Below are 23,821 nucleotides of genomic sequence, written 5' to 3'. Positions count from 1 at the left end.
ACCAAAAGAAAAGTGAGAACTTCAACTTTCAGGGCCTATGTCCACCCCCATCTTTTCCCTCAGACCTCATCTTTGTTATTGAACGCTTTTTTCTTCAGTGGCAGCCAGGCTTAAAACGGGAGTAAAGACAAGATTGCAACTAGCCCTTCACTATTTTAAGTATTTGGTAACCATACACTTTAAAAAGGTGACTGTTGATGTGTTCTGGAATTCCACCATGTGATTGAGAGCCTAATAAAATTCAAATATTTTAATTTCCCTAAGTGTTTGGGATTTAAAATTTCACTCCAAATCAGAATAGCTGAATTCTTTACCTTGAGAAAGTTGTGGAGAATACTAATTTCAGGTCAAGGGAAATATGTGATTCAGCTTTTCAAATTTTGTGTTATTTTGTAATATATAATATAAAATGAAATATTTTTAAACCAGAACTCATTTTGAAGGAAGAAATTGAAACATTTAGCTTGGAAATGTCAAAATGAGATGTTCCCACACTGTTGGAACATCCCTCCACCACTTACTCTTTTTTAAATGACATTTTCAGTGCAACCGACACAAGTTTGCAAAGTGTTTCGATTTTGACAGGGTTGCATTTTCCAGTGGAAAGCTGTTCTTTCAGAGGTTTTCCAACCAGCTCTGCTGGGAACAGGTGTCACAGGATGGTAACAATCTCCCGGTTGCCAAATTGCTAAACTGAATGCAAGATCCTGGAAAAGCAGGTGGGGTGTGCAAGGTATAAGGGTTCCCACCATGAGATGGTTGAGAACCTGGTGCTTGAACCACCTCTGGCTACCCATACGTCTTCTCTCCTGTGGAACTGCCATGCCCGTGGGCTGAACTGGCAGTAGCAACTGTGGAGGATTTTAGGGGGAAAAAAAAAACCCTCAGTGTGTGGGCATGGCTACATGTTCAACACTGCAATTTCCCTCTCTACCATCCTAGTTTAGAAGTGACAGAAAGAAGGATTACCCTGAGATTGGAGTGACTCCCAGTTCAGGATGGGGATCTTTAGCAAGCCCTGAATGTGGAGGTGGGATGAGCAGTAACACTTGCCCTTAAATTCTCTCTGTGGGCTGATTTCAGTCCAGCGATGTCCACTGGATGTGATTTGCCTTTGCCGAGGGGACGTGTCCCTCCACGAATGAGGAAAAGAAGCTTAACCTGGTAGGTTCACATTAAAAGAAAAAGTACAAAACTCTTTCAATAAATTAAAAAACAAGTCTTAGCCCTCTGAGAAGTCCATGCTTTCTGAAATGCACAGCCAAAAAGAAATCTGTTCTGATTTACTGCAGTGTTAAATAAAGTTCTTTTTACACACTACTTCCGCATGACCAAACAGACAGACTGACTAATATCAGAAACTCGAGCTGGGCACCAATGAGTTAGCCTTTCTTTTCTTTTCCTTTCCACTTTTCTCTCAGGAATGCCATTTGAAATTATCTCCTTTCTTGTTAATTTAACAATTACCCTTGGAAAGAGCCAGCGGTGGAAAAAATGTAGGCAGTAATTATGATCTTGCAGACTCACTGTGGGAACCAGATGCGAGTGGAACATTGGATTGTGAGATTGGGTCTGCACTCCTCAGCAGATGCGCTTCCCTGGATGGAGCCTTGAGATTTTGGGTGCCTTCGGGGACCAGCTCAAGAGACCTTCAAGAGAAAAACTTTCTGTAAGATGGCAGGAACACCTCGGGTTGGGCACCCCTGAAAAATAATGCCATCCAAAATCTTTAGCCCTCACTTGTGAAGAGCTGAGTGCCTTTTTTCCTGAGAAATGAGGAGTATGGCATATTCCTCCTCCACATGTGGATGTAGTAGATGGACCAGTTAATGTCTACAGACACTATGTCAAACGATAAATATTTATCATGTTGCTGTATTAATATGTGTGAAGGCAAATACATATTTATGACACTGCAGAGGCAGAAGTATGCGGAGCAAAGCCAGCTGGATATGAGTGTCTTTAGGAACTGGCTGTTGAATAAAGCCCAGCTTCCTGGTTTTACCCATTGCCCGTGCGCCTTTGGAGCCATTTTGTCTCCCAGAGATGAGGGATTCCCCAGCGCATCTGAGGGCTGCTGTGACCGCTGTCATGTAAGCCCCAAAATACCCAAAGCAGGGCTCAAGGATAGTGAGGAAAAGGGAAACAAACGATGGTAAAACTGGCATTTCACAGGACAAAGTGGCACAGGGAAAGCGCTTGGCCTTCGGGGACCTATGAGCGCTGTCATGGCCGAGGGCCCAGCGGTCGCCAATGCACCCAGCCCGCTGGGCGCACCAACCCCGAGGTCCCGGGCCGAGTGCGGGGCCCGACCCCGCGGTCCGCGCCCCACACCGGCGGGAGGCCGGGGCCGCCCGCCTCAGCTCCCGGCGGCATGGAGAGGGCGGGAGGCCGGTCCGACCCCGCGGCGGGGCAGCGCTGCCCGCCCGGGCGGGGAGGCGCCGTCCGCCCCCGCGGGCCGGAGGAGGCGCTGCCTTCCAACATTGGCTGCGGGCCCCGTGCGTCGCCTCCCCCGGCCTGGCTCCCCCGCGCCCGGCGGGGCGCCGGCACGACGGGGCTCATCACGATTAATCACCCCCGGACCCGCGGCGGGGAGAACGGCAGGCGGCCAGCGGGGGGCGCGGGGCACGGCCCGAGCCGGACGCGGCGGCCGGGGCCCGTTCTCCGCCGCCCCCCGCTTCCCCACGTCCGCCAGTATCCCCCGGTGTCCACGCGTCCCGCCCCCGGGACGAAGTTTGGCTGCCGCCCGTGTCCCCCGGCGCTGCCCGCGCGTGCGGAGCGCCTCCGCCGCTGCCAGGGCCGGGACAAAAGGCACACTGACACGTGATGGGAGCCGGGCTTCATAAATGGGACCGGAGCGGGGCGGAAGGCGGGGGGGGACACGCGGTGGCGGCGTGTGCCGGAGCCGCCCCGGGCGCCCGGCGGCTCCCGCGCTGCCTCCCCGCGCCGAGGCGGCGGCGGGCGGAGGCGGCGGAGGAGGGCCGGGGGCGGTGGCCTGAGGGGGGCGGGCGGCACATGGAGCGGCGGCGGCGGCGGGGCGGCGGAGCCCGACGCGCCGCCTGAGCCGGGCGAGCGAGGGCGGCGGTGGTCGGAGAGGAGGCGCCGAGGGGAGGGAAGGGAAGAAGGGGAGGCAGAAGTCTCCCACCTCCTCCTTCCCCTCGCCGGCACCGCCTCCTCGGCGCTCCCCAGTGCCGGGGTGCCCTGGCGGGGCGGCGCTCCCGCTCCCTGCCGGGGGTCGGCGCGGCCGGAGCAGGCAGGGGACGCGGCCGGTGCCGTGCAGAGGGTAAGAACGGTGCGGGGCGTGGAGGCGGGAGGGTGTGTGGGGTCGTGTCCTCTGCTGGGGGCCAGGCGGCGGTCGTCCCCCTTAAAGTTTGTTGGCGGTGTGGGTGACGAGGGTCCGGGAGGTGACACCGCTGCCCCGACGGCGGAGCGACGGGAGGGGAGGGAAGGCGGCTGCCTGCGGGACCGTCCCTCCCCGGGACCCACCGCCGCGTCCCCCAGTGCCGCGACCCGCGCTGCGGAGAGGGCCGTGGGGAGCGCGGGTCTCGCCCCGGGCACGGCCCCGCTCCGCTGCCGCGGGCACCTGGGGAGAGTTGGAGGCTGCCCCGGGAAAAGCCGGTGGCCCGAGGTGCTGCGGTTCGCTGTCGTGCTCCCGGCCGGAGGACGGGGGTCCCCGGCAGCGGGCGGAGGTGCCGGGGGCTGGTGGCGTTCTGCTTGACACGCGTCTATTCTTCTGTGCGTGGAGCCGGCAGCCTCCCGGGTCCCCACAGGACCTTTTCCGACATCGGGGGTTTGTCCTCTCGTCCAAACCCACCGGTGATTTACAGCGGGCGGCGTTCAGCTCGGTTTCCGTGGGCACTTGCCCTCCCCAAACTCTGCCGTTGAGGCTGTAACCGAAATAAAAGGCGGTTCGTGATTTTGTGCGCAATGATGTTCCGTTAAGAGATGTTACTTAGGCATCCAGCATCTTCAGAATATCCCAGTAGGGTTTTTGATTGGTTCGCTTGTTTTTGTCTGAAATTCGGAGGTCTAGGGGGAAAAACAGCAGAAAGAGTGAGCTTTTTAAACTTCACGAAGTGTTTGTCATGTGCAATCTTCAGCTGTTGAGAAATAATTCTGAGTAACCAGATGGGCTCATTTTAAATGGGCATCTTTTTGTCTCAAAGACGTCTGCAAATCTCCATTGAGAACACCCCTGGATGAGGTACGTACCAAGCCTTTGGTAGGAGCGAGCTCGTTACTGTGATTTCAGTTTAAGTAAAATGGTGTCAGAAGATGAAGTCCATAGTTTTCCTTCATTATTTTTTAAGATTATCATCAGTGTTATTTTCTGTATAGTAGCAAATGAACATATTAACAGTTTTGGTGTACGTTTTCTTCTGTCAGAAGATAAAGGGACATATATAACATAGAGCCAGATAGCAAAATACTCCTTGAGTATCTACAAGTTAAAAAAAAAAAAAAAAAAGAAAAAAGAAAAAAAGGAAACAAAACAACATGGTGTGGCTTTTTTAACCTGTTAAAGGTGTAGCTATGTTTCTTTTTTTTTTCCCACCCCCCCTTAGATGTATCATCTTGTTTTCATTGTTATTGTTCATCTTTTCTTAAAGGAGTATAACATTCTCTGCTGGGGGTGGCATTGCTGTTCACATGTACCAAGATCATGTGAAGGATCAAAGTGATACTTAATATTATATTTAATAACAAAATATGCAACATTGTAAAAATTACTTAGGCGTGCTTAATTCTTTTTCGATTACACCTCGTGTGGACTTCCAGCGTGGGTTTTCCCTTCTCAAGAAAGCAAAAAGCCCCTATGACCATAGTAGGAATATTTATTATGCAGGCAGTGTTTATTAAATCAGCTGTAAAAGAAATGAACATAACATCTTTAAACGGTTTAGAAGATGAATGTGTAATTCCTGATTTGCTTGAGGTTAAAATTAGTTTTGTAGCAACCGGGAACAGCTTTGCTTTATTATCCATTGGTCTTTGGAATGAGAGGCAGAACCATTTGAATAAAAACATTTTAAAGTGGAATTGATAAAAGCAATAATTGTTTGACTGAGCCAGAGGCATCTATTGCTGCGGGGCGGGGTGGGGGGGGTGTAGAAAGTGGGCTAGGTAAAGAAATCGACCATTTGCTGTGAATTCACCTCATCAACCATTTGACAATACCTAAATCCACATTAAGCAAATAAAAATACCGACAAAACTCAAGGGGAAGGTGGAAGCAGGTTATTGTATCATGAGAATGAGCCGGTGGGCGCCTTTTGATCCTGGCTGTTGTTCTTTGATGAATTATATTTGCTCAGTTGCATAAAGGAGCCCCTTAAGCCCTGCTGAAGGAATGGTGTGTCTTGGCCAATGCAAGCCTTTCTTTCCCCTTCTCTGTTCACAGGTTTCCGACTGGACAACAAAAGTTTAGAAATGAAATAACTTTGTTTTTTTAGTAATTTCTGACTTTTTAGCCTTTAATGTGGCTGTCCCAAAATGATTGCAGACTCCCACCCCACTGGGAATTTTGGTGGTGAAAGTGTTTCATGCTGGGGAAGGGGAGCTGGGATGGCTTTCTATTAAGTAGAGGTAGGTGGTGAGATTAAGAGGTAAGAGAGAACCCAAACCCCTCTATTCATTTAGTACCGCCCAAGATTTTTACAAATACATTGCCATTCGTGGTTCTGCAGGTCTCGTGCACTATTTTCCACTCACCTAGTTTCTCTACTTCTGCACTTTGTAAGATAAATTACTGTAACTTCTTCAATGCAAACTTTGTGACCTCTCTCTAGGCTTGCAGTCAGCTATGTTGGAATCCATAGAAATATTTTTTCTCAATGGTAATTGGTCTTTATTTCTTTGCAGATGTCTATATTGGCTTTATCTGAGTCTTCTTCTGAAACAGTAAATTATTTTAGATATGTTTCACTTCGATTTCCCAAATAGTTTAGGCTATGCAAAATGATGAATGTTCTACACAACCACTCATCAACCATTTAGGTGAGATGTTGGAGATTTTTCTCTTCTGTAGCAGCAAATTTGCACAGTCTGCTGCTGATTTAAAATATGTACTGCGGGCGACCCTATCACTGGGATTTGGCCAAGTTCAAAGCAGCTGTGCAGATGGACACAGAAGACAGAAGGCAGAGGGAAGTAGACCCTTTTAATCATAACAAGGCTGCTCTTGTTTTCCTATCTATAGTGGAAGTGCATGCCAGCCCCTCATACTTAAAAGCAAGCTTGCGAATGTGTCAGAATAGACAGCAACAGCATTTGTTATTAATGCAAAGTTAAAAATGTGACAAACTGTCTTCTCAGTATTGCTCTTTACATCTCCATTTCTAGACTGACGCTGTACTGCTGCAAGAAGTGCACATGCAATTGCTGGTGGTGGGATAAGAATTTCCTCTCCCCAGAACTCAGGCTCTTTGAAAGTGCGTGGCTTTGTTAATGATCGCTGAAACCAGCCACAACCTGTCCTTTTGAAATGGTTATAATGACTTATAAATCAATTTCTCATTAGAAAGAACTTTTTTTTTTTTTTCTTTTTCCCAAAGGTGCCATTGTTACTCATGAAAAATGATTTGGTTTGCAACATAAGGTTGGAGCACATTTTATTCTGCCATTTGTGCCTCATGCAGGGGCATTATGGTGATGCACACACCAAGCATGGTTCTGCCTCTCTTTGGCAGGAACATTCTTTATTGATCAAGCTACCAATATCCAAATTACAGATAAAATAGGTATTTCACTACTGTGTGTGTGTTAATATAAGGTCACTCATTATACTTTGGCCGGACTGTTGGTGAAAGTGGATGTTTCGTATGTTTCGGATGTTGTCTTCTTTGTGTAGATTAAGGCTAGATGGTATCAAATTGTACCTCATCCTGTGTTAACCTGTTTAATGGCAGTTTTATATTCTTCTTAAGACAGGCATGTTTATTCACTACACAGTACTGAGCACGACCAGTTCCGTAGGGAATACCGTCAATTCCTCTTCAGCCCTCGCCCGAGTCATTTTCATATTTCTGCATTTTAGGAAACCTTTCAAAGTTTGTGCTTAGGGGCTTGGGGGCTCCCACTTTCCCATTGTTGTGAATGTGTGAAAAGTGCCCTAATTGTTTTTAGCCAATTCTGCCTCTGGTTAAAACAATATCATACTGGAGTCAAGACTATGTGTGTGCCTGGAAAAATAGGTGGAATAGGTTTGGAGTGTGTATAAAGGCACCCATATGTATATATACACGCAAAATAATTTTTACATGATCTCTGTGATAATGTACCCATTTTAGATTCTTGCTTTTTCCCAAGAAGGCTGCGTGTGTGGGAATTCAAAAAGATACTCTGCACTCATCTTGCCTTATTTTTTATGCCTACACTTCTAGCTTGTCTGCTTGTCTTCTGGCTCTGGGAATTTGAGTTTACGCATGACAAACACTACTGCAGTGTTTGTGAGACTTTGCATAGTTGTTCTTCTAGGCATGTGTATGTGTTTGTGTATGTCTGTAAGAGTATGCATAGATATATATGTATACACACACATACAAGTAAAAAGTCATAACTCATCTCCTGGTATCTTTTAACTATTTCTCCAAATCTCATGTAATGTTGGTTGGAGTCCCTCTGCAATTGTTGTTCTGGCTACTTGGATCTCAGATTCTACTGTAATTCTTTCTCACTTCTCCTCTTCTCTCCCTCTGTCCTTTTTTTAAAAAAGAAAAGCATCTGCATATTTCAAAGACATGCACCATTGCCAAGCAATCTGGTGTAGTAGCTTAATATGCTGGCAAATAATTTCACAAGTTGTTTGTGTGTGTGAAGGCAGTATATTTGAATATCATTATATTCTGAATGTAGCTATGAAGAGAGTTATCTGAGCTTATTTAAATTTTATGAAGGTCCAGACTGCTCCAGAAATGAAAGAATGTTTTACATTTTTTAATTGGAGTGCATGTCTTCATCGTTCGCTAATGCTGGTGGCGTGGGACATCACATTTACAGAAAGCCTTTCTGTCTTGTCTTCTGAGTGCTGCCAGTACTTGGTGGTCCAGTAACAATTTTTGGGAGAAGTAGGCTCCTGAGGACTGAGGTGGAAGGGAAGTTGCTTTGCAATGTGTTACTGACCTTCTGTGCACAGACTTCCGTCGTTGCCTGTGAACCTCTCTTTCCTTCTCCCCTCTTGGTGTGTACACCCGCTTGATGGGTCACTCAGTGGCTTCATTTGAGCTCTCTGTCTTCCTTTCCACCTCTGAGCCCTGTATCCTGTACTTCATTTTCCTTAAGCATTTTGATTTTTATTAATGTCCCTGACCTGATTTGCTCAACTGATCTCTCCTGGGTGTCCCCAGCTCAGTGCCTTGTGTCAGTGGGGACAGCACTGTCCTTTTCTGTGACCTTACTGAGCCCTTTGCAGCTTCTTTTGCTGTTTGAATGCAGATCAGAAATGTTCTTTCAAAAGAGCAAGTCATTGCCTGCAGAGCAGTGGGTCTGTTCTTTCTTCACTGTGAGATCTGAAAATCTCACTAGCCATATCATTCAGCTTATGGAGATGTCTCTGAAGTTCACAAGTCTCAGAAGAGGAGGGAGATTTTGTCTCGTGAGTTTTCTTCTTCACCTGATCTGCTTTCCCCAAGCCAATCACAAAGGCAATTTTTCTCTTTCCCTAAAACCTGCATCCTCTGCCTCCCTGGGGCTCCCTCCACTTGGCTCTTCCCCTCTTACCATTCCCCGCTTTGCTCCCGTCTCACCAGGAGACGTCCCATTCCCCATATGAGGACAGTAGTTCTCTCAGTCCCTTTCATACCAGTCACTTAACCTGCATTACCTGTGCTCTCAGCATCTCCCGTGCTCTCTCTCAAAGTCTCTGATTAAAACCTGTTATGGCCACAGCTTGTTGCAAGGGGAGGAGGCAGCAGACTTGCACTCTGCAGTTCATGAGAGCTCTCCCTGGAGCTTGGTGTTTTTGCTACCTTTCTGTCTCTAAGCCTTACTTTTTTAATAAAGTTCACTATTATTTTCTGCTGCAACAAATTATTGACCTTTTTTGTTCTGCTCTGGCCATTTCATGAAAGCTGTTTCCTTGGAGTGGTTATTTCTGTTGTTTGGGGTTTTTTTCCCCTAATAAATGTGGTTTCCCCCCCAGTTTCATCCTCTAGACATTACATTCTCCTTTAGCATTTAGCATCCAGTGGAACCTGTGTCTTTCATGTCCTTCTCTTCTCTTTCAAATTACTTTTCTCCCTCAGCTATATGTTGTGTGCTAAGTTGCCATCTCTTCTGCCTACTTCCAGGAGACTGAGTGTTAGCCCCCATCTCTTTTGCACCTGGCTGGGCTTCTCTGTCTCCATTTATGTCAATTCTGCTTAGCAGTAATAAGCGCCTTCACCTTTTGGCATTAGAGAATGGCTAGAAAAGAGGCTGGAAACGGAGCAATTTCTGTTGGAATACTGAAATCCAAGATAAACCCTTTTGTGAAAAATAAAAAGTTTGTGAGTTCAAAATTGATCACCTCAAAGAATTCTCTTCCATTTTCTTTAAAATGTAAATACCATAGCATTGTATCAAACTCTAGCTGTATTACCTGCTCATTCTCCTTTATTGGGAAATGTGTCCCTAAACTGGAGCTTGTTTTAAGCAAATACCAGTTTACTCTTGCTTCACTGTTTCCCTTTCAACTGAACCTTTCACACTTGAGCAAGCCACTTCATCCGCTCCCAAAACTATGTCTTTAAATGAAATTAAGATGTATAAAGTAAACTATGAAAGATGTTAAAATTCCATGTTCATACCATCTTCTTGTTGTTTTAAGAAAGCCACCTCTGCCTTTCTTCCTTTCTCCCAAAAACTGGGCAGACCAGGTAGCCGTAGTTTCCCATTAACATGACCCTCACAGTCCCCTTGCTGGTTTGTGCCTTCAGTACTTTGTCTTGTCTCAAACCCGGTAGGAAATGTGGCGGGGAGCTATTGTATTTCACAAACTGAGGGATCTTGAGCGAACTCAGGAGCTTTGGAGGTTTTTCACGGGCAGAAGGGGCAGCTGTCCCTGTGCTTCCCCCTGTGGCTGGGTGGGATGTGGGAGATGCCTCGTTTGTTCCCTTAATTCAGAGAAAAGGCTTCAAACTAAGCCTCGCACCTGCCAGTTGTGCACCCTGGTGCTTTTAGTTCCTGATGTTTGTCTCTTGATCCAACATGGAACAACTGGAGCATTTTAGGGATGGGCAGCAGAACAAGGAGGTTGGCAGCACTGCTTGCAGGAAAGCAAAGTTTGGGACCTTCGCCTGCATCAAACGGTGCAGGACTTCAGCCTTGCTTTTGAACTTCAGCCTTGCTTTTGAACTTCCCTGATCATAGACCCATGCCTATACCCTGGTTGTCTGAGATAAGACGCAGCCTCTTTTTCTCTGCCTGCAAGTCAGCTGTGCTAAAACTAGTACACACATCTCACCAACAAAACTTTGGAGGGAAGAAATAATGTTATTTCTTTTAAAGGCATTGTTGGTCACCAATTAATGCCCTGTTTTACCCATTGTTTTAGTTTTGTTGTTCAGATTGTCAGCTGCTGGATGCTGAGTGGTGTCACGTAGGGGCAGTTTGCCCCCAAATTAGAACAATCCAGACCCTATCCTGCTAGTATGCAATCGGTATATTAATTAACACAACCATGTAGTGGTGGTTTCTTGCTAATTAAGGTTCAACTTGCCAAAGATATCATTGTGTTACATAAGAACAAAATTTGGTTCAGTGCTTGCACATCCTAGTTTAACCCGTGTGTTGCTGCAGCTAAGACGATAGCATCCCTCATTAACTCTTCATCTGGTCCCTGTGCTCCTTCCCAATCCCTCACACAGAGAAAATTCACTGAAGTGAATTTAAGTTTTCCTGAATTAGGACTGACAGCATATTTGCCATTTATAGCCCAGCAGTAGCACAATGTTGGAGATGGAGTAGTAAAACAGTACATAGGGTAAGGGTAGCATTGCTTTCACGTTCTTGTCAGTGTGGTTTTTTTTCTTGCTTGGTGCTACTGAGTCTTAGGCTCAGGCTCAGGCTGCGCATTTCTTTCTCCAAGGCTTAGAAACCTTGTTCTGTCCTCGAAGCAGTATTGTTCATTGCCATATGGGATAAGGTAATTATTAGCCATATAAATTTTCATTTTATAGGACAGTTGTAATTCCTGGTAGCCAGCAGTTACTATGGTAGATCTCATTTCTCTCATGCTTTTTCAGCTGACTACATGTGAATATGAATTAGTGCTGTTTCTCCTGCGATTGTGGTTTGTGCACCCAGTTTGGTAGGAGTCCCAGTGTACTGGGTGCTACACAAACTTACTGGAAGATAAAGCCCTTTGAAGGACTTAGAAGCCTTATAATGTGTAAGCAAGGAGAATACATTTACATATTTTTGTGCATTCAAAAACTAGGTTTCAATTATACCTACTTGTCCTTTAGCCTGTTCTTAATTAACTGTGGGTATCATAGAAGAAATGTATAGACACGGAGATTAAAATATTTTCTAAAATAGAAGCTAGAAAGGTTTGATTATGGATTTCCCTTTCTTGTTTTGATTCCTTTTCTTGCCACATCAACATTTTTGCAGTTATCAGTAGCATCATTGTATTGCTCATAATTACTTTCCGAGGAAGAACACAAATATTCACTGTTTCTATTCAGGCTATTAAAATTGCTCTATCAATCATCCTGGTTTGAAAATTATAATAAATTCAGCCCCTTTTTTTAGTCAACAATAAAAACTTTCCAGCTCTCCCTCTGTCCCAGAACAGCAGGAGGAGATAGATAATTGCATTTTAATGAAGTCATGTTCTTGTTCCCAGAGTGACCTGGTCCTGTGGACCAACGAGAAGTCCAGGGGAGATATATTTGTTCCTGTTGTCCAAGATGAGTTACCAGCCTTTTACATATATATATATATTATATTTTACCTAAGGGTTCTACATATTCTGATATCCTCCAAGCTTCTTTTAAGCTTCTTGCCCTCTCAACTCTTCACTATTTCTTTTGCTTTGAGCGCAAAGCCTTTCGAAGTTGTGTCTTCAACCTTCAGCTGGTCTTTAACACCTCATATGTTTAAACCAAGGTAAAGGAGACTGGAAGAAGAGGGCTAGAAGAAGTTAAATGCAAGTCCCTGCATCAGCTAAGCCGTGTGTTTGTAAAAGCCACCCCATCTAGTGGCAGTCCCTTTGCACAGCTGGTCTGGTAGTGCCCATTGACAGCCATGGAGTGACAGGAGAAAGTCTAAAATGGTGTTCAGCTATGGGTTTTCTGCTTGTGGCCTTTAAGACAGACGATGCTTGAAATCTTTATCTATTGTTTGATCCTTATCTGTAATCATAATTCATTACTTACTGTGAAATGCTGCATGCTGTCATGGAAATACACAAAAAATTTTGAGTGATGCCATCAGCATGGGCTCTTCCTCATCTTTAATCAATGTTTCTGTGCTTTTTAAAGCCATTTCAAAATGAGTGAGTTAGCAGAGCTCATTTAAGGAAAGAGGCTGAGAGCTTTGGAGATTCAAAGGCTGTGTTGGAAGAGCAGGTTTTGGCCAGGCAGGGCCAATTCCAGTGAAGTGCAATTCCAGAGCAGGTGAATGTCTGTTTTACTGCAACTTTAATAAAAATCAACTGCTACTTGAATAGGTGCATGCACACATACTGCTAGAAATTTCCAATTATGATATTCCCAGCAGCAAACAAAAACAAAATTAATGTCAGCTGCATCCCCCAAAGCCTAAACTACACCACTAATGAACTCCCAAGTACTCTCAAAGAAAACTCTCTTTGCAGAAACAATAAGGTGGAAATTACTGTAATAATCTCAATGTAAAAATACAGAGGGAAAAAAATCATTGAAATTCAGAGTAAGCCTTGCCTCTCCTGATCCCATTAACTATGTTGTTAGCATAGCATATGCATGCATAGTGATATTGTCACATAACTCACTGCCACCTTCAAAAGAGCACACAGGAATTCGTGTTCTTTCATTTCTATTTCAAACAAAGGTAGGGGTTGCACGGCAGCTTGCACCTTATTCTGAGCAAGTCTGCACTTAACATGACTCCAGCAGGGACCAGCTACCTCATAACAATTTGTTTGTCTGTCTAGCAGAAGTGCTCAGTTGCATACAATTTTTGAAGCTTTGCTCAAAGATAATCTTCTCGCCATGGGGCTGTGGCTTTAATCATTAAAATGGTTGTCTTTTTTTCTGTCAGAAATAAGCTGGAATAACAGAGAATACCACAGCCATCTTTACATGTTTAGAGAACTACTTCATTTCTTTAATATTTTTGGGTAGTTTTCAAATTAATATCACGTTCTTCACTTCTGGTTTTAAACTGGTGTTATAATGCCAAGTTTAAAGTTGCCAGACTTCACCCAAAGCAGATTTGTCAGTTGTCAGCAGGATCATCTTTGCAACATATAACACCTGCAAATTCTACTAGGAACAGCTGTAAAGCACCTTCTGGATGAAAAGTACATTACGTATTAGATTATTGCTGTTCATTTTTAATGTGTGCTTCAGTAACATTTCCCTCCCTCACTGCTTAAACCCTCGAAATTATGTTCCGTAATATTGTCTGTCTGTCTAACAATTAGGTTGTTATTTGCTGAGCAACGATGTCTGCAAAAGCTGACATGGCAAGAGTCTGTGTTGTGTGTTAGACCATTCTGTAAGGGTTTGTTATACTCGTCCTTGTTTGCAGCACAGGAGTTGCAGTGTGTTCTGGGGGTCTAGGTTCCTACATTTCCTTCAACACTCCATGTCTAGGCCTGCTGAATCAAATGGAAAACTTTAATGAACCATGGAGAAAGTCTTGAGTGGGCAGACGTCATGTGTAAGTGCAGCGTAAATATCTCATCAGCCAAATGATCTCTGCTTCTTTTGGAAATGCTCATGATTTCTTCTGGTTTTAAGTATTGGTTTTGTTGTAGAGATGCATCATTTTCTTCTTTCTTTTAGTATTCATGGGAAAAATGAGCTGTAGTACCTAGTGTGCAATTCTCTTCAGGAGCTGAGGTGATCAGTACTCTGGGTTTTGGCAGATAACCTCTCGTGACCTTTCTGGATGTTTGTTGTCAGTTGTATAAAGTGAACAGGTTAAGTCAGTACAAGCCTGTATATGGCATCTGTGATTTCTTGGTTGTTACAAACAATTTCCTCCATTCTAAAAGCACGAAAAAGCTCAATTTTGCTCCTGTTGCTAATGTAAGGATTGGCGTGTCACATAGCAGACGCAGAATAGCTGTAGCACGCTGAAGCAATGATTCTGGCTCTTATTTACATCCAGACCACTCAGCCACTCTGGTGGTGCAAGGAGGCCCTAAAGCAGGTGTTCAATGTATATTCAAAGCATGTTATATGGGCAAAGTTATATAAAGGAGCACAGTGTAAGAAGAGCTGTAAGACCTGTCTTACACGTTGGTGCAGGTGGGATGCTCAGAAGCCGATGAGGGTGCTTTCCCAAGGGACCCCTAACAGGAGTTACGCCCTGCGGTTAATCACCATCTACAAGCAAAGGCTGGGGCATGATGGGGTTCGGAGACCTGGGGACCTTCTGCTGGGTTCCTTGTTTCTGAGGGGACAGAATGTTTTTCAAGGTGTCACCAATGAGGAGAGTTACATGCCTCTCATAGGAGCAGTGGCTCCTGGTCACTTTTTTGCTTGGAGTTTGGGCCAGAGCTACACTCTGACCCAAACCTGGTGCAAAGTTTTTCTAGGCAAGCGTGAACTGGTCTGATTGAGGCTTCTGATCAATGCAGAATGGGTCACTGATGTGTTCACTGACATAACAGTGCTGGTCACCTTTCCTGAAAGTACGGACAGGGCTGGGTAACAACCCACCTCCCCCCTAGAGTCCAAACATCCCAGTTGCCTTGGTATGTTTAGCAAAAGGAAGGAACAGAGTAATGAAGATACATCCAGATCCCTGTATTTGTAGTTGAAACACCTTGCTAATAAATTTGCAATAAAAAATTCAGGATGTTAGTAGACCTCAGATTGCCGTAGCAGTGTAATGTGAATATACAGACATAGTGGGTGAACTGTGAAACTTAGAATGCATGGCTCTTTCACCGTTCCTTCTCTGTTGTCAGGTTTTCAAAACCTTTGTGCCTTTTGAAAGAAAAGCAATGAAGGCGATGATTCAGTTTAATGCTGCTCCTGCAGTGGCAATTGGTATTATCTAAATGAAGCAAGCCCAAGGAATATTGGTCTGTAAGGTACTTTGCAATCAGAAGCCAAGTTCAGATATAGAGAAAAATACCTTTCTGGTGGAGCGACTCAGAAGGTTTTGATGAGGAATGAAAATGACTTTCCTGTGGAATACTGAATTCCCTGCTCCTCTGTTTTTCACATCACTTCTTAGTGTAATTCAGTTTTAGTGAAATCCGGGTGATTCCTTTCTAAGTGCTCAACTCACCCTGATTCCTGCAGGTGGCAAAGGCTGGACCTGCACTGAATACAAGAGAAAGGTCCATTTTGTTTGACACTGTTTGACTGAGTTGTTTGTGGAGTTTGTCTCCCTGTTTATGTTAATGAAGTTTGATCTTTTCCTCTTCTAGGATTTCCTCTGATGCATTTTTCCCTCCCCCAAGTCTCTCTGAAGCCAACAAGACTGAGGTTATGAAGTCAATCCTAGATGGCCTCGCAGATACAACTTTTCGAACAATCACCACAGATCTCCTTTACGTGGGCTCCAACGATATCCAGTACGAAGACATGAAGGGTGACCTGGCATCCAAGCTGGGGTACTACCCCCAGAAGTTTCCTCTCTCTTCCTTCAGGGGTGATCCTTTCCAAGAAAAAATGACTGCAGGAGATGATCCCCTATTGAGCATTATTCCCTCAGATCAGGTCAACATCACAGAGTTTTACAACAAGTCCCTGTCCACGTTTAAGGATAATGATGAGAACATACAGTGTGGGGAGAACTTCATGGATATGGAGTGCTTTATGATTCTGAACCCCAGCCAGCAGCTGGCCATCGCCGTGCTGTCGCTCACCCTGGGCACCTTCACGGTCCTAGAGAACCTGCTCGTCCTGTGTGTCATCCTCCACTCCCGAAGCCTCCGGTGTAGACCCTCCTACCATTTCATCGGCAGCCTGGCTGTGGCTGACCTCTTGGGCAGCGTGATTTTTGTCTACAGTTTTGTGGATTTCCATGTTTTTCACCGGAAGGACAGCCCCAACGTCTTCTTGTTCAAACTGGGTGGAGTTACAGCCTCCTTCACCGCCTCCGTAGGTAGCCTTTTCCTCACGGCAATAGACCGGTACATATCTATACACAGGCCGCTAGCTTACAAAAGGATTGTTACCCGACCAAAGGCTGTCGTAGCGTTTTGTGTGATGTGGACCATTGCCATTGTAATAGCCGTTCTTCCTCTGCTCGGCTGGAACTGCAAAAAGCTCAACTCCGTTTGTTCGGACATATTCCCCCTCATCGATGAGACGTACCTGATGTTCTGGATCGGGGTCACCAGCGTCCTTTTGCTGTTCATTGTCTATGCCTACATGTACATACTGTGGAAGGCTCACAGCCACGCTGTTCGCATGATTCAGCGGGGCACGCAGAAAAGCATCATCATTCAGTCGACGGAGGATGGTAAGGTACAGATCACTAGGCCTGATCAAACTCGTATGGACATCAGGTTAGCCAAAACCTTAGTCCTTATCCTAGTAGTTTTAATCATATGCTGGGGCCCTCTCCTCGCCATCATGGTGTACGATGTCTTTGGGAAAATGAACAAGCTCATCAAGACTGTCTTTGCCTTCTGTAGCATGCTCTGTTTGCTGAATTCCACAGTGAATCCCATCATCTACGCTCTGAGGAGCAAGGACTTGCGACACGCCTTCCGCAGCATGTTCCCCACCTGCGAAGGGACGGCGCAGCCCCTGGATAACAGCATGGAGTCTGACTGCCAGCACAAACACGCCAACAACGCGGGGAACGTGCACAGGGCTGCCGAGAGCTGCATTAAGAGCACAGTTAAGATTGCCAAAGTTACCATGTCTGTCTCCACAGACACGACTGCTGAAGCGTTGTAAATTCAGAGACTTCTCAGCGTTGTGAGAAAAGGAGTTGGTTTAAAAAAAAATTAAAAAATATTTAAAAAAAAAAAAATCAACAACAGAGAAAACCAAACCCGTGGCTTAACGTGTTTGTACCCTCCTGTACTAGTTTTTTGGTTTGTCATTGTAAGCTGAGCAATGATTGTGTTAAGACCATTACCATCAGCCAGTTCTTCAGGTTTTACAATTAGGGATTCAAGCTAAATTTTAAAAAGTTTTTTTTCTCAAAAGGTGTTTACTGAATGATAGCAAGTTTCCTGAAAGAGCACAGAGAAAATACCAGGTTAGCAATGGTGCCTTTTGGGAGTGTGAAGAAAAATTGTGAAACCTAATCGAAAACAAATGCATCCTAAACCCATGCCATCAAGTAAGAAAAATAAGCCTTGTTATCATGCTGTTCATTTTAATGTGAAGTGTATTTCATGTCTGTAAGTAATAGAAGTCTTCACTTTTTTCCAAAAGCGGCAGTGCTGAGTTTTAGGGGTTTTGTAAAACGTGTCGTGTCCTGTGAATTGTATGCTGTTTTATTATGTGTTATTGATATTTGTCTGATTAAACAAAGTGATAAGGTAGACTTCTGTGGAAATAATGTGAAATGTGATATGTAAACCCCCATTGAAAACACTTACTGTATTTGAAGAATTCCTATGAGCTATTTTGGAAATTTTACACTTTTAGTGGTCTTCTGTGAACTTAGAGGAGAGGCTTTGCGTTCTTCTACTCAAATTATTTCCCCACTACCTTTTACTTTCACATGCATACAAGAGTAACAGCAACAAAGGAATAGAGGAGGAATGTAAGAGAGGGATGCACTGGTTCAGACTTTTAGATACCACTGCGTTTATACAGAAGGACATTTGTGGTTGTACAGACTATCGCCCTGCTCTTGGGCATTGTGTGAATATGAACACTGAAAAGCAAAGGTCCTGGATATTTGCTCCTTTAATGGGCAACTGGTTTTAAGCCACGTGCTGGGCTGGACCACTGAAGACAGCATGTGTCAGACTCAATGTGCGATGTTATCACTGTGCAGTCAATGTATATTTGAAGTGTGTCACATTCCCGTATACCAGGTTTAAGCAGATTCAGAGCCTGAGATGCCAAACTCCTGTCTTCACTAAAAGAGGAGGAAATATTGTCAGACTTAGACATTTTCTTATTGTGTGAGCGTGTATATAAATAAATATCTATGTGTGTGTACGTGTGTGTGCGTGCGTAAGTATCTTAATCAGTGTGAGTCATGGTAGCATAACTAAGATAGGACACTATGACCAAATGTAAACTGTATTTCTTGTTGCACGCTTTGCACACAAATTCTGTTTTCTAAAATTGAGTTCTTCCAACTGGTTGCTGATGAAAGTACCGAATGGAAACCAACCCGATCAACTCTGAGGGGTGTATCCATGTGCTAGAGAAAGCAAGCTTTCAGCTGTACGTGAGATTAAGGGGAAACAGGAGGCAGAGCATGGCATGAGCCTGCAGTGTCAACTGCAGTGGCTGTCTGTGGTGTTCCTGGAAACTAAGAAAGCCAGAAATAAATGTTAATTTGTTTGAAGGCTGTCAGTATTCAAATCTGATTGCTTTAAATGAGGTGAGTCTCACTGTGAAACCAGGGTACAGATGAGAAGGTTTGATACTATCAGCTTCGAGGAAGAAGTTACTGCAGGGAAAATGGTGACTCTGTTCCATGGTGGGATTGTTTCTGCAGCCTGGGACTTTCACAAGGAGTATGTTACTGGATAGTCTTTGAGTCATGGATATTCTGTAATTGCATTCTGAATCAGAAGGTCTGGGGTCCTCTTCTCTGCTGCCTTGCATTCTCGGACTGTTCCCTCACCCTTCTGGCCGATTACTCCTGACACAGCTGCAAAGGCGGCTGAGCCCACTCACCGCCTGACTCTTTGCCGCGAGAGGGGTGTCTGCCTCCATGGCACCGGGTGTGCAGAGCCAGGTCCATGCTGCCCGACCACCTGTCCTTGGGGTTACATAGGGAAAGAGCAGGGTGGCAGACCTGGTCTCTGGCCATCTTGGTGTCCCCATGGTGTTTTTGGTGCAGCCCAGAGCAGCCAGCAGCACAAACAGACCAGCTGATACCAGCCAGTGGCTCTGTGGGGCCCAAGTGGCTCTGAGTCCAGGCTTGGTGAGGGGTAGCACATTGTAAAGATCTCATCAGGGGAGGTGCTGAGCGGCAGCTAGAAGGCACAGGGTGACTTTCCTCCTCCATCCCATCCCCTGCAGCTTACCTGATGGCAGGACAGGGCACCATGCTCTTGAGGGGGCCGTGGCAGTCAGCCAAAACCAGCAGGTTGCAGGGGATTCCTGGAGGACATGCAAGTCCTCTGCCTGGAAGGTATTTCTCATATCTAGGTCTAGTCCATCCTAGAGCAGTCCTCTTGGAGGAGCTGGGGGGCAAAGCCCATTTGAAATGTAAAGGTATTTTAAGAGCCATTTTTGAAACTGTATTGTTGTGAATTAAATGCAAATTTCATGGACTTTTGTTGTGCATTCAAGTTATAAATTTTACATGATAAATCATGGGACAATGGGGCTGTCTTAGCACTTAACTTGGTGCTTACTGATATAATAAGAAATAGCATCCTGTGAAACCTTACCGTCTATCATCAGTATCTTCATTTGCATAATGAGTTTCTAAAGCTCTGGGAACTGTGTTGGTTCGCTTAGAACCATTTATTAAAGAGGCGGCAACAACTTCCCTACACATTGTGCACTAAACAGAACTACTCTTTCATTAGAAAAATCTGCTGCCACTCCAGGATAAACTGTACTTCAGCTTTAGGTATTCCTAATTTGCAGTTGCCTGCCTTCACTTAGGGATAGCACAGACAAAAGATACTGTGTCCCACAGCCACCCGCACCGTCATCCTCAACCAACCAACAATAGCTGCAGTTACGTATATGTACTGACTCCAAGTGTCACGTATCTACCAAGAAGACCATCTATGTTACGTGTGTGCAGAGTTAGATTCTCAACAGTCTAATTGTATATTTGTATAATATAATCTCCTCAACGCTGTGCAGTCACTATCCACACCTTACACTGGCCTTTCGATGAGAATTTTAGTGTGTCTATTGTGAGACAGACAGCGCGTTTTACCTGCTGTTATTGGGCTGAATGTATGTAAATAAGTGAAAAATAAAAAAAGACATCTGTACAAGCAGTGGCATAAAAAGTCTGTAATTGTAGACTAGGACAATTGTTGAAGTTGCTGTGACATCTCAAATACTACCTTTGAATAAACTGTTTACAGGGTCTCTTGGGATGCTGTTTTGGAGTGAAAGGAAAATCTTTCCTTGTGATAATATGAGGTAAAGAAATTGAATTACCTGAGCTTTTTATTTCCAGTGTTTCAAAGTGAAGAACATAACTCTTTATTGTCTGTAAATCTAACATTATTACTTCCTCTTAGAAGAATATTGTATCATTAGATGTTTGTTTGAGCTGGTAACATCCTTGCAACTGCTGCAATATTTTTCATTAGCAACCTGTATAATAGTTTGTACACAGTACTGTTCAGATTGTCATGAAAAGTAGCTTTGACCATTTACCTACCAGTAGCAGAATAGTATTTCTGTAAGATTTCCAGTGTATTCCTACCATATCATATTTTATTTCTATAATGTAATTAAACTGTTATTTATTCAAGGAGAAAAAGTATTCCTCTACTTTTTTTGTTTTCCAAATTTTGAGATAATCAAGGAAGCCACGTGATGATGCTGCCTCATCCCACAATCTGGTGCTCTACGTTTTGTTTATAAGTTTGTCTGTCAGATTCTGAAACAACTGCTTAAACAACCTGACAACAGGTTGTCAGGCTCTGTGGGTTTTAATTGTACGTTGATATGTTTGAAGAAGAAGGTAGATTATATATTTTATATTTGTGTTTTCAGTACTATGGAGACGAGAGAAATGACATAGTTGAAACTGAATCTCCTGTTTCATTATGTAGGCAATTTCCCCTTTCCTCTGTATTAGCCAAAATGCAATAAATCTCTTTTGCCTTCCTCAGATGCATATGTTTGCACAGAGAAGTCACATTAAGACAAACCCATATACTTCAGAAAAACAATCCACAAAAGAGCAGAAGAAAGGAATACAAACTAAAATAGCTCTGCCAACGGCAACGATGACCTAAATAAGTTAGTGGTGGTTGTGAACGCAATCAAAGACTTCAGACTAACAAAAAGTTAGTCTGTCTTTGGCCAGTGCTAGTGGGAACAGAGTTATCTGGGCAGGCAGGGCGATGGCGTGGTCCAACAGGGATGCTCAAAAGCTGTGCAGGGAGAGCCAGCTCAGCTGTGCCACCACTGCTCATCCATGATTGAAAGGAAGGGTTGAAAAAACACTTAGAATCTCTTTGTGGTCCCAAAGCCCAACAAATGCTGTAGAAAGGTCTCTGCCCATTGCCAAGGATCAGTTTTTCATATGACTTAATCCCAGATTCATGTTACTTGGGCAATTCTCTGCATTTGTGGTTTGAACACAGCAGAGGTCCTTGGAGGATGAAGTGAGGCTGTCTTGGGGCCTTGGATCATGGTTGTGCCACGGTGTATTTTTAAAAATTAGGTCACTGACGAATTGAGAAAGTCTTGGCAAAACAACAGCAATCGGAAATGAAAGATTAGCTCTTAATCTTTAGCTCCATACTACATTTAAATGAAGAAATCTGAATATTTCTGCTGAAAGCTGTCACTTCCAAAGCAGCCAGGAGACAACTCCCTCTGTATTCACAAGCTCTTCACCTCTTGATGGTAACACCTAGGTTACAAGAGGACCAAGAGGAAATAATGAAATAATTCAACACAAGGGGAAATAATGACAACTTTCAAAGCAACTGCTTTCCCACACTATACGGGCTCAGGAAGTGTGTCATCGTTTCACCCTTTCACATTAACATCCATTGTTATTTCCGCTCTTCTGACAGCTGTTTTAAGAAATCACAATATCATCATGCACGTACATCATCAAGAAAACATCTAAATTTTGTTGTTTTTTTTAAAAAATATGTTTTGTCTTCAATAAAAGTCCAGCTGTTGCTTGATTTAAAAATTAAATCATCATATCTGGCAGCATATTATAAAAGAAGAAAAAAAAAAATGCCCATGTTCAAGAAAGGGTGGGGGGCTTTATTTAACAGTTTAGAATACATGTCTTCCTCTGTTCTGCCTTTGTCCATTAGTCTTTTTAGGTAGTGGATTTATATAAAGAGTAGCAACAGAGTTTTCTTTAAATAGCAGCACAACGTATGAAGCACATGATTGCTTTTAGCAGGGCTCCTTAATATGGACAGTCATCTAATACTACTCTTTAAAATTCAGTTAGGAGAAGGAGTGATAATAAGCCCAAGGTAATGTTAATGACTACGTATGACATGCCCTGGTATTGCTTTCCAATAAATCATCTTTGGCATTCAGAGCAGCACTCAGTTTAATGTTAAAGCATATTAAGGTTTGGAATCCTTTCTCAATAAAGTCACTAATAATTTTTTATTGACTTCAGCAGAAAAGATATCTTACCCCAGATTTTCAAACTGAGTTTGCATGTGGAAAGTGCAATTTTATATTCCCTTGTATTTGCATTTTCACTGACATTAAAACAGAGATGAGACAGAATAAATAACAGCCTCTATATTCTTTTCTCTTTTTTTTTACCTCCAAGAAAATCTATTTTGAATTCTGGTGGGTCAATGCAGAATCATAAAGTCTGGCAGGAGTTCAATGGACTTGTCATGGGAGTGAAGCAATTTATTTATCCATATATGTGTGCAGATGGGGTAGAGAACATCATGAGCAAAACTGCTCTGACAGTAATGCTGACAGAGTCGCTTCCTGACCGCTTGCACTGATGCCATTTTGACACTGCTTTCTCTCCCTCTCTCCATATGTACCCTTATAATTCATATATGTATATGCATGGTGAAAACAGGCTACACACATTTTCAACAATCTTTCCCCAAAATAAAGAAATCGCTTTACATATAATAGTAATAGTAGTAATAGTAATAATAACAACAACAACAATGTGAAACAATTTCACAGCCACTGATTTCACAAAGTGGAAACCTCTTCTGCCATTTATGGTGATAACTGCCATTGCTATTTTTTTTCCCCATGGATCTTACTCAGAGTCCCTCCAGAGCTCAGCACCACAGGGATACCCCACTTTCCACCAACCTGAAGAGAGGGAGAAGGGAAGGGAGCTGGAAATGCCCTGGTTCTAGTTTGTGGCAGGCTGTTCCCAGAGCCACTCTGTGTGTAATACTGTGAGGGTCTCTGGGGACCCCCCCATGGTGTCCCTGTCCCCCAAAGCAAGGATTGGGGGTGGCTGTAACCTGGCTGAAAGCAGAAACCTCAAAAAAGGCTTGAAGAATAAGCATCACTGGTTGGAATTCTGAAAAGAAAGGATTTAAGATATATCAGGGTAATAATGCAGAGGTGGGGACCAGCTATGCATCATGTTTCAGTTAAGGAACAAGGATTAGGGGTATCATTTTAATAGAGGAATGTGGGGAATTAGACAGGCTATGAATCCATCTAGTAAACACTCCTCCCAAACCTTCACAAGAGTAATAATAAATCCTGTAAGGCCCTTCGTCAGCAGCTTGGGGAAAAAAATGTAATCATTATCTTTGCAATGCTTAACTTGTAACCTAATTCAAAGTCATTTTTAAATTATACACCTACCTGCTACCAATGCAGTCTGAGTAGGCAAAATTAAGAAC

At 44.0% G+C, this 23,821-nt stretch overlaps 1 protein-coding gene across 3 annotated transcripts; it reads left to right on the top strand.

Moving 5' to 3' along the window:
* Positions 1–2,887: 2,887 nt before the first annotated feature.
* CNR1 (cannabinoid receptor 1) lies at positions 2,888–20,754 on the top strand. Of its 3 annotated transcripts, none has more exons than XM_065056512.1 (2): positions 2,888–3,283; positions 15,575–20,754. In XM_065056512.1, the coding sequence occupies exon 2, from the start codon at positions 15,636–15,638 to the stop codon at positions 17,055–17,057; it is 1,422 nt and encodes a 473-aa protein (XP_064912584.1). In that variant the 5' UTR covers positions 2,888–3,283; positions 15,575–15,635; the 3' UTR covers positions 17,058–20,754. The 3 variants fall into 3 exon arrangements, with proteins under 3 accessions (XP_064912584.1, XP_005499909.2, XP_064912585.1); XM_005499852.4 differs by lacking the exon at positions 2,888–3,283 and adding an exon at positions 3,335–4,204; XM_065056513.1 differs by lacking the exon at positions 2,888–3,283 and adding an exon at positions 5,120–6,431.
* Positions 20,755–23,821: the final 3,067 nt, after the last annotated feature.

The sequence above is a fragment of the Columba livia genome, chromosome 3 (assembly GCF_036013475.1).
Source record: "Columba livia isolate bColLiv1 breed racing homer chromosome 3, bColLiv1.pat.W.v2, whole genome shotgun sequence".
NCBI classification, from domain to species: Eukaryota; Metazoa; Chordata; class Aves; order Columbiformes; family Columbidae; genus Columba; species Columba livia.
The sequence above is the reverse complement of the archived record's forward strand: the minus strand, read 5'-3'. Positions and strand labels throughout refer to the sequence as shown.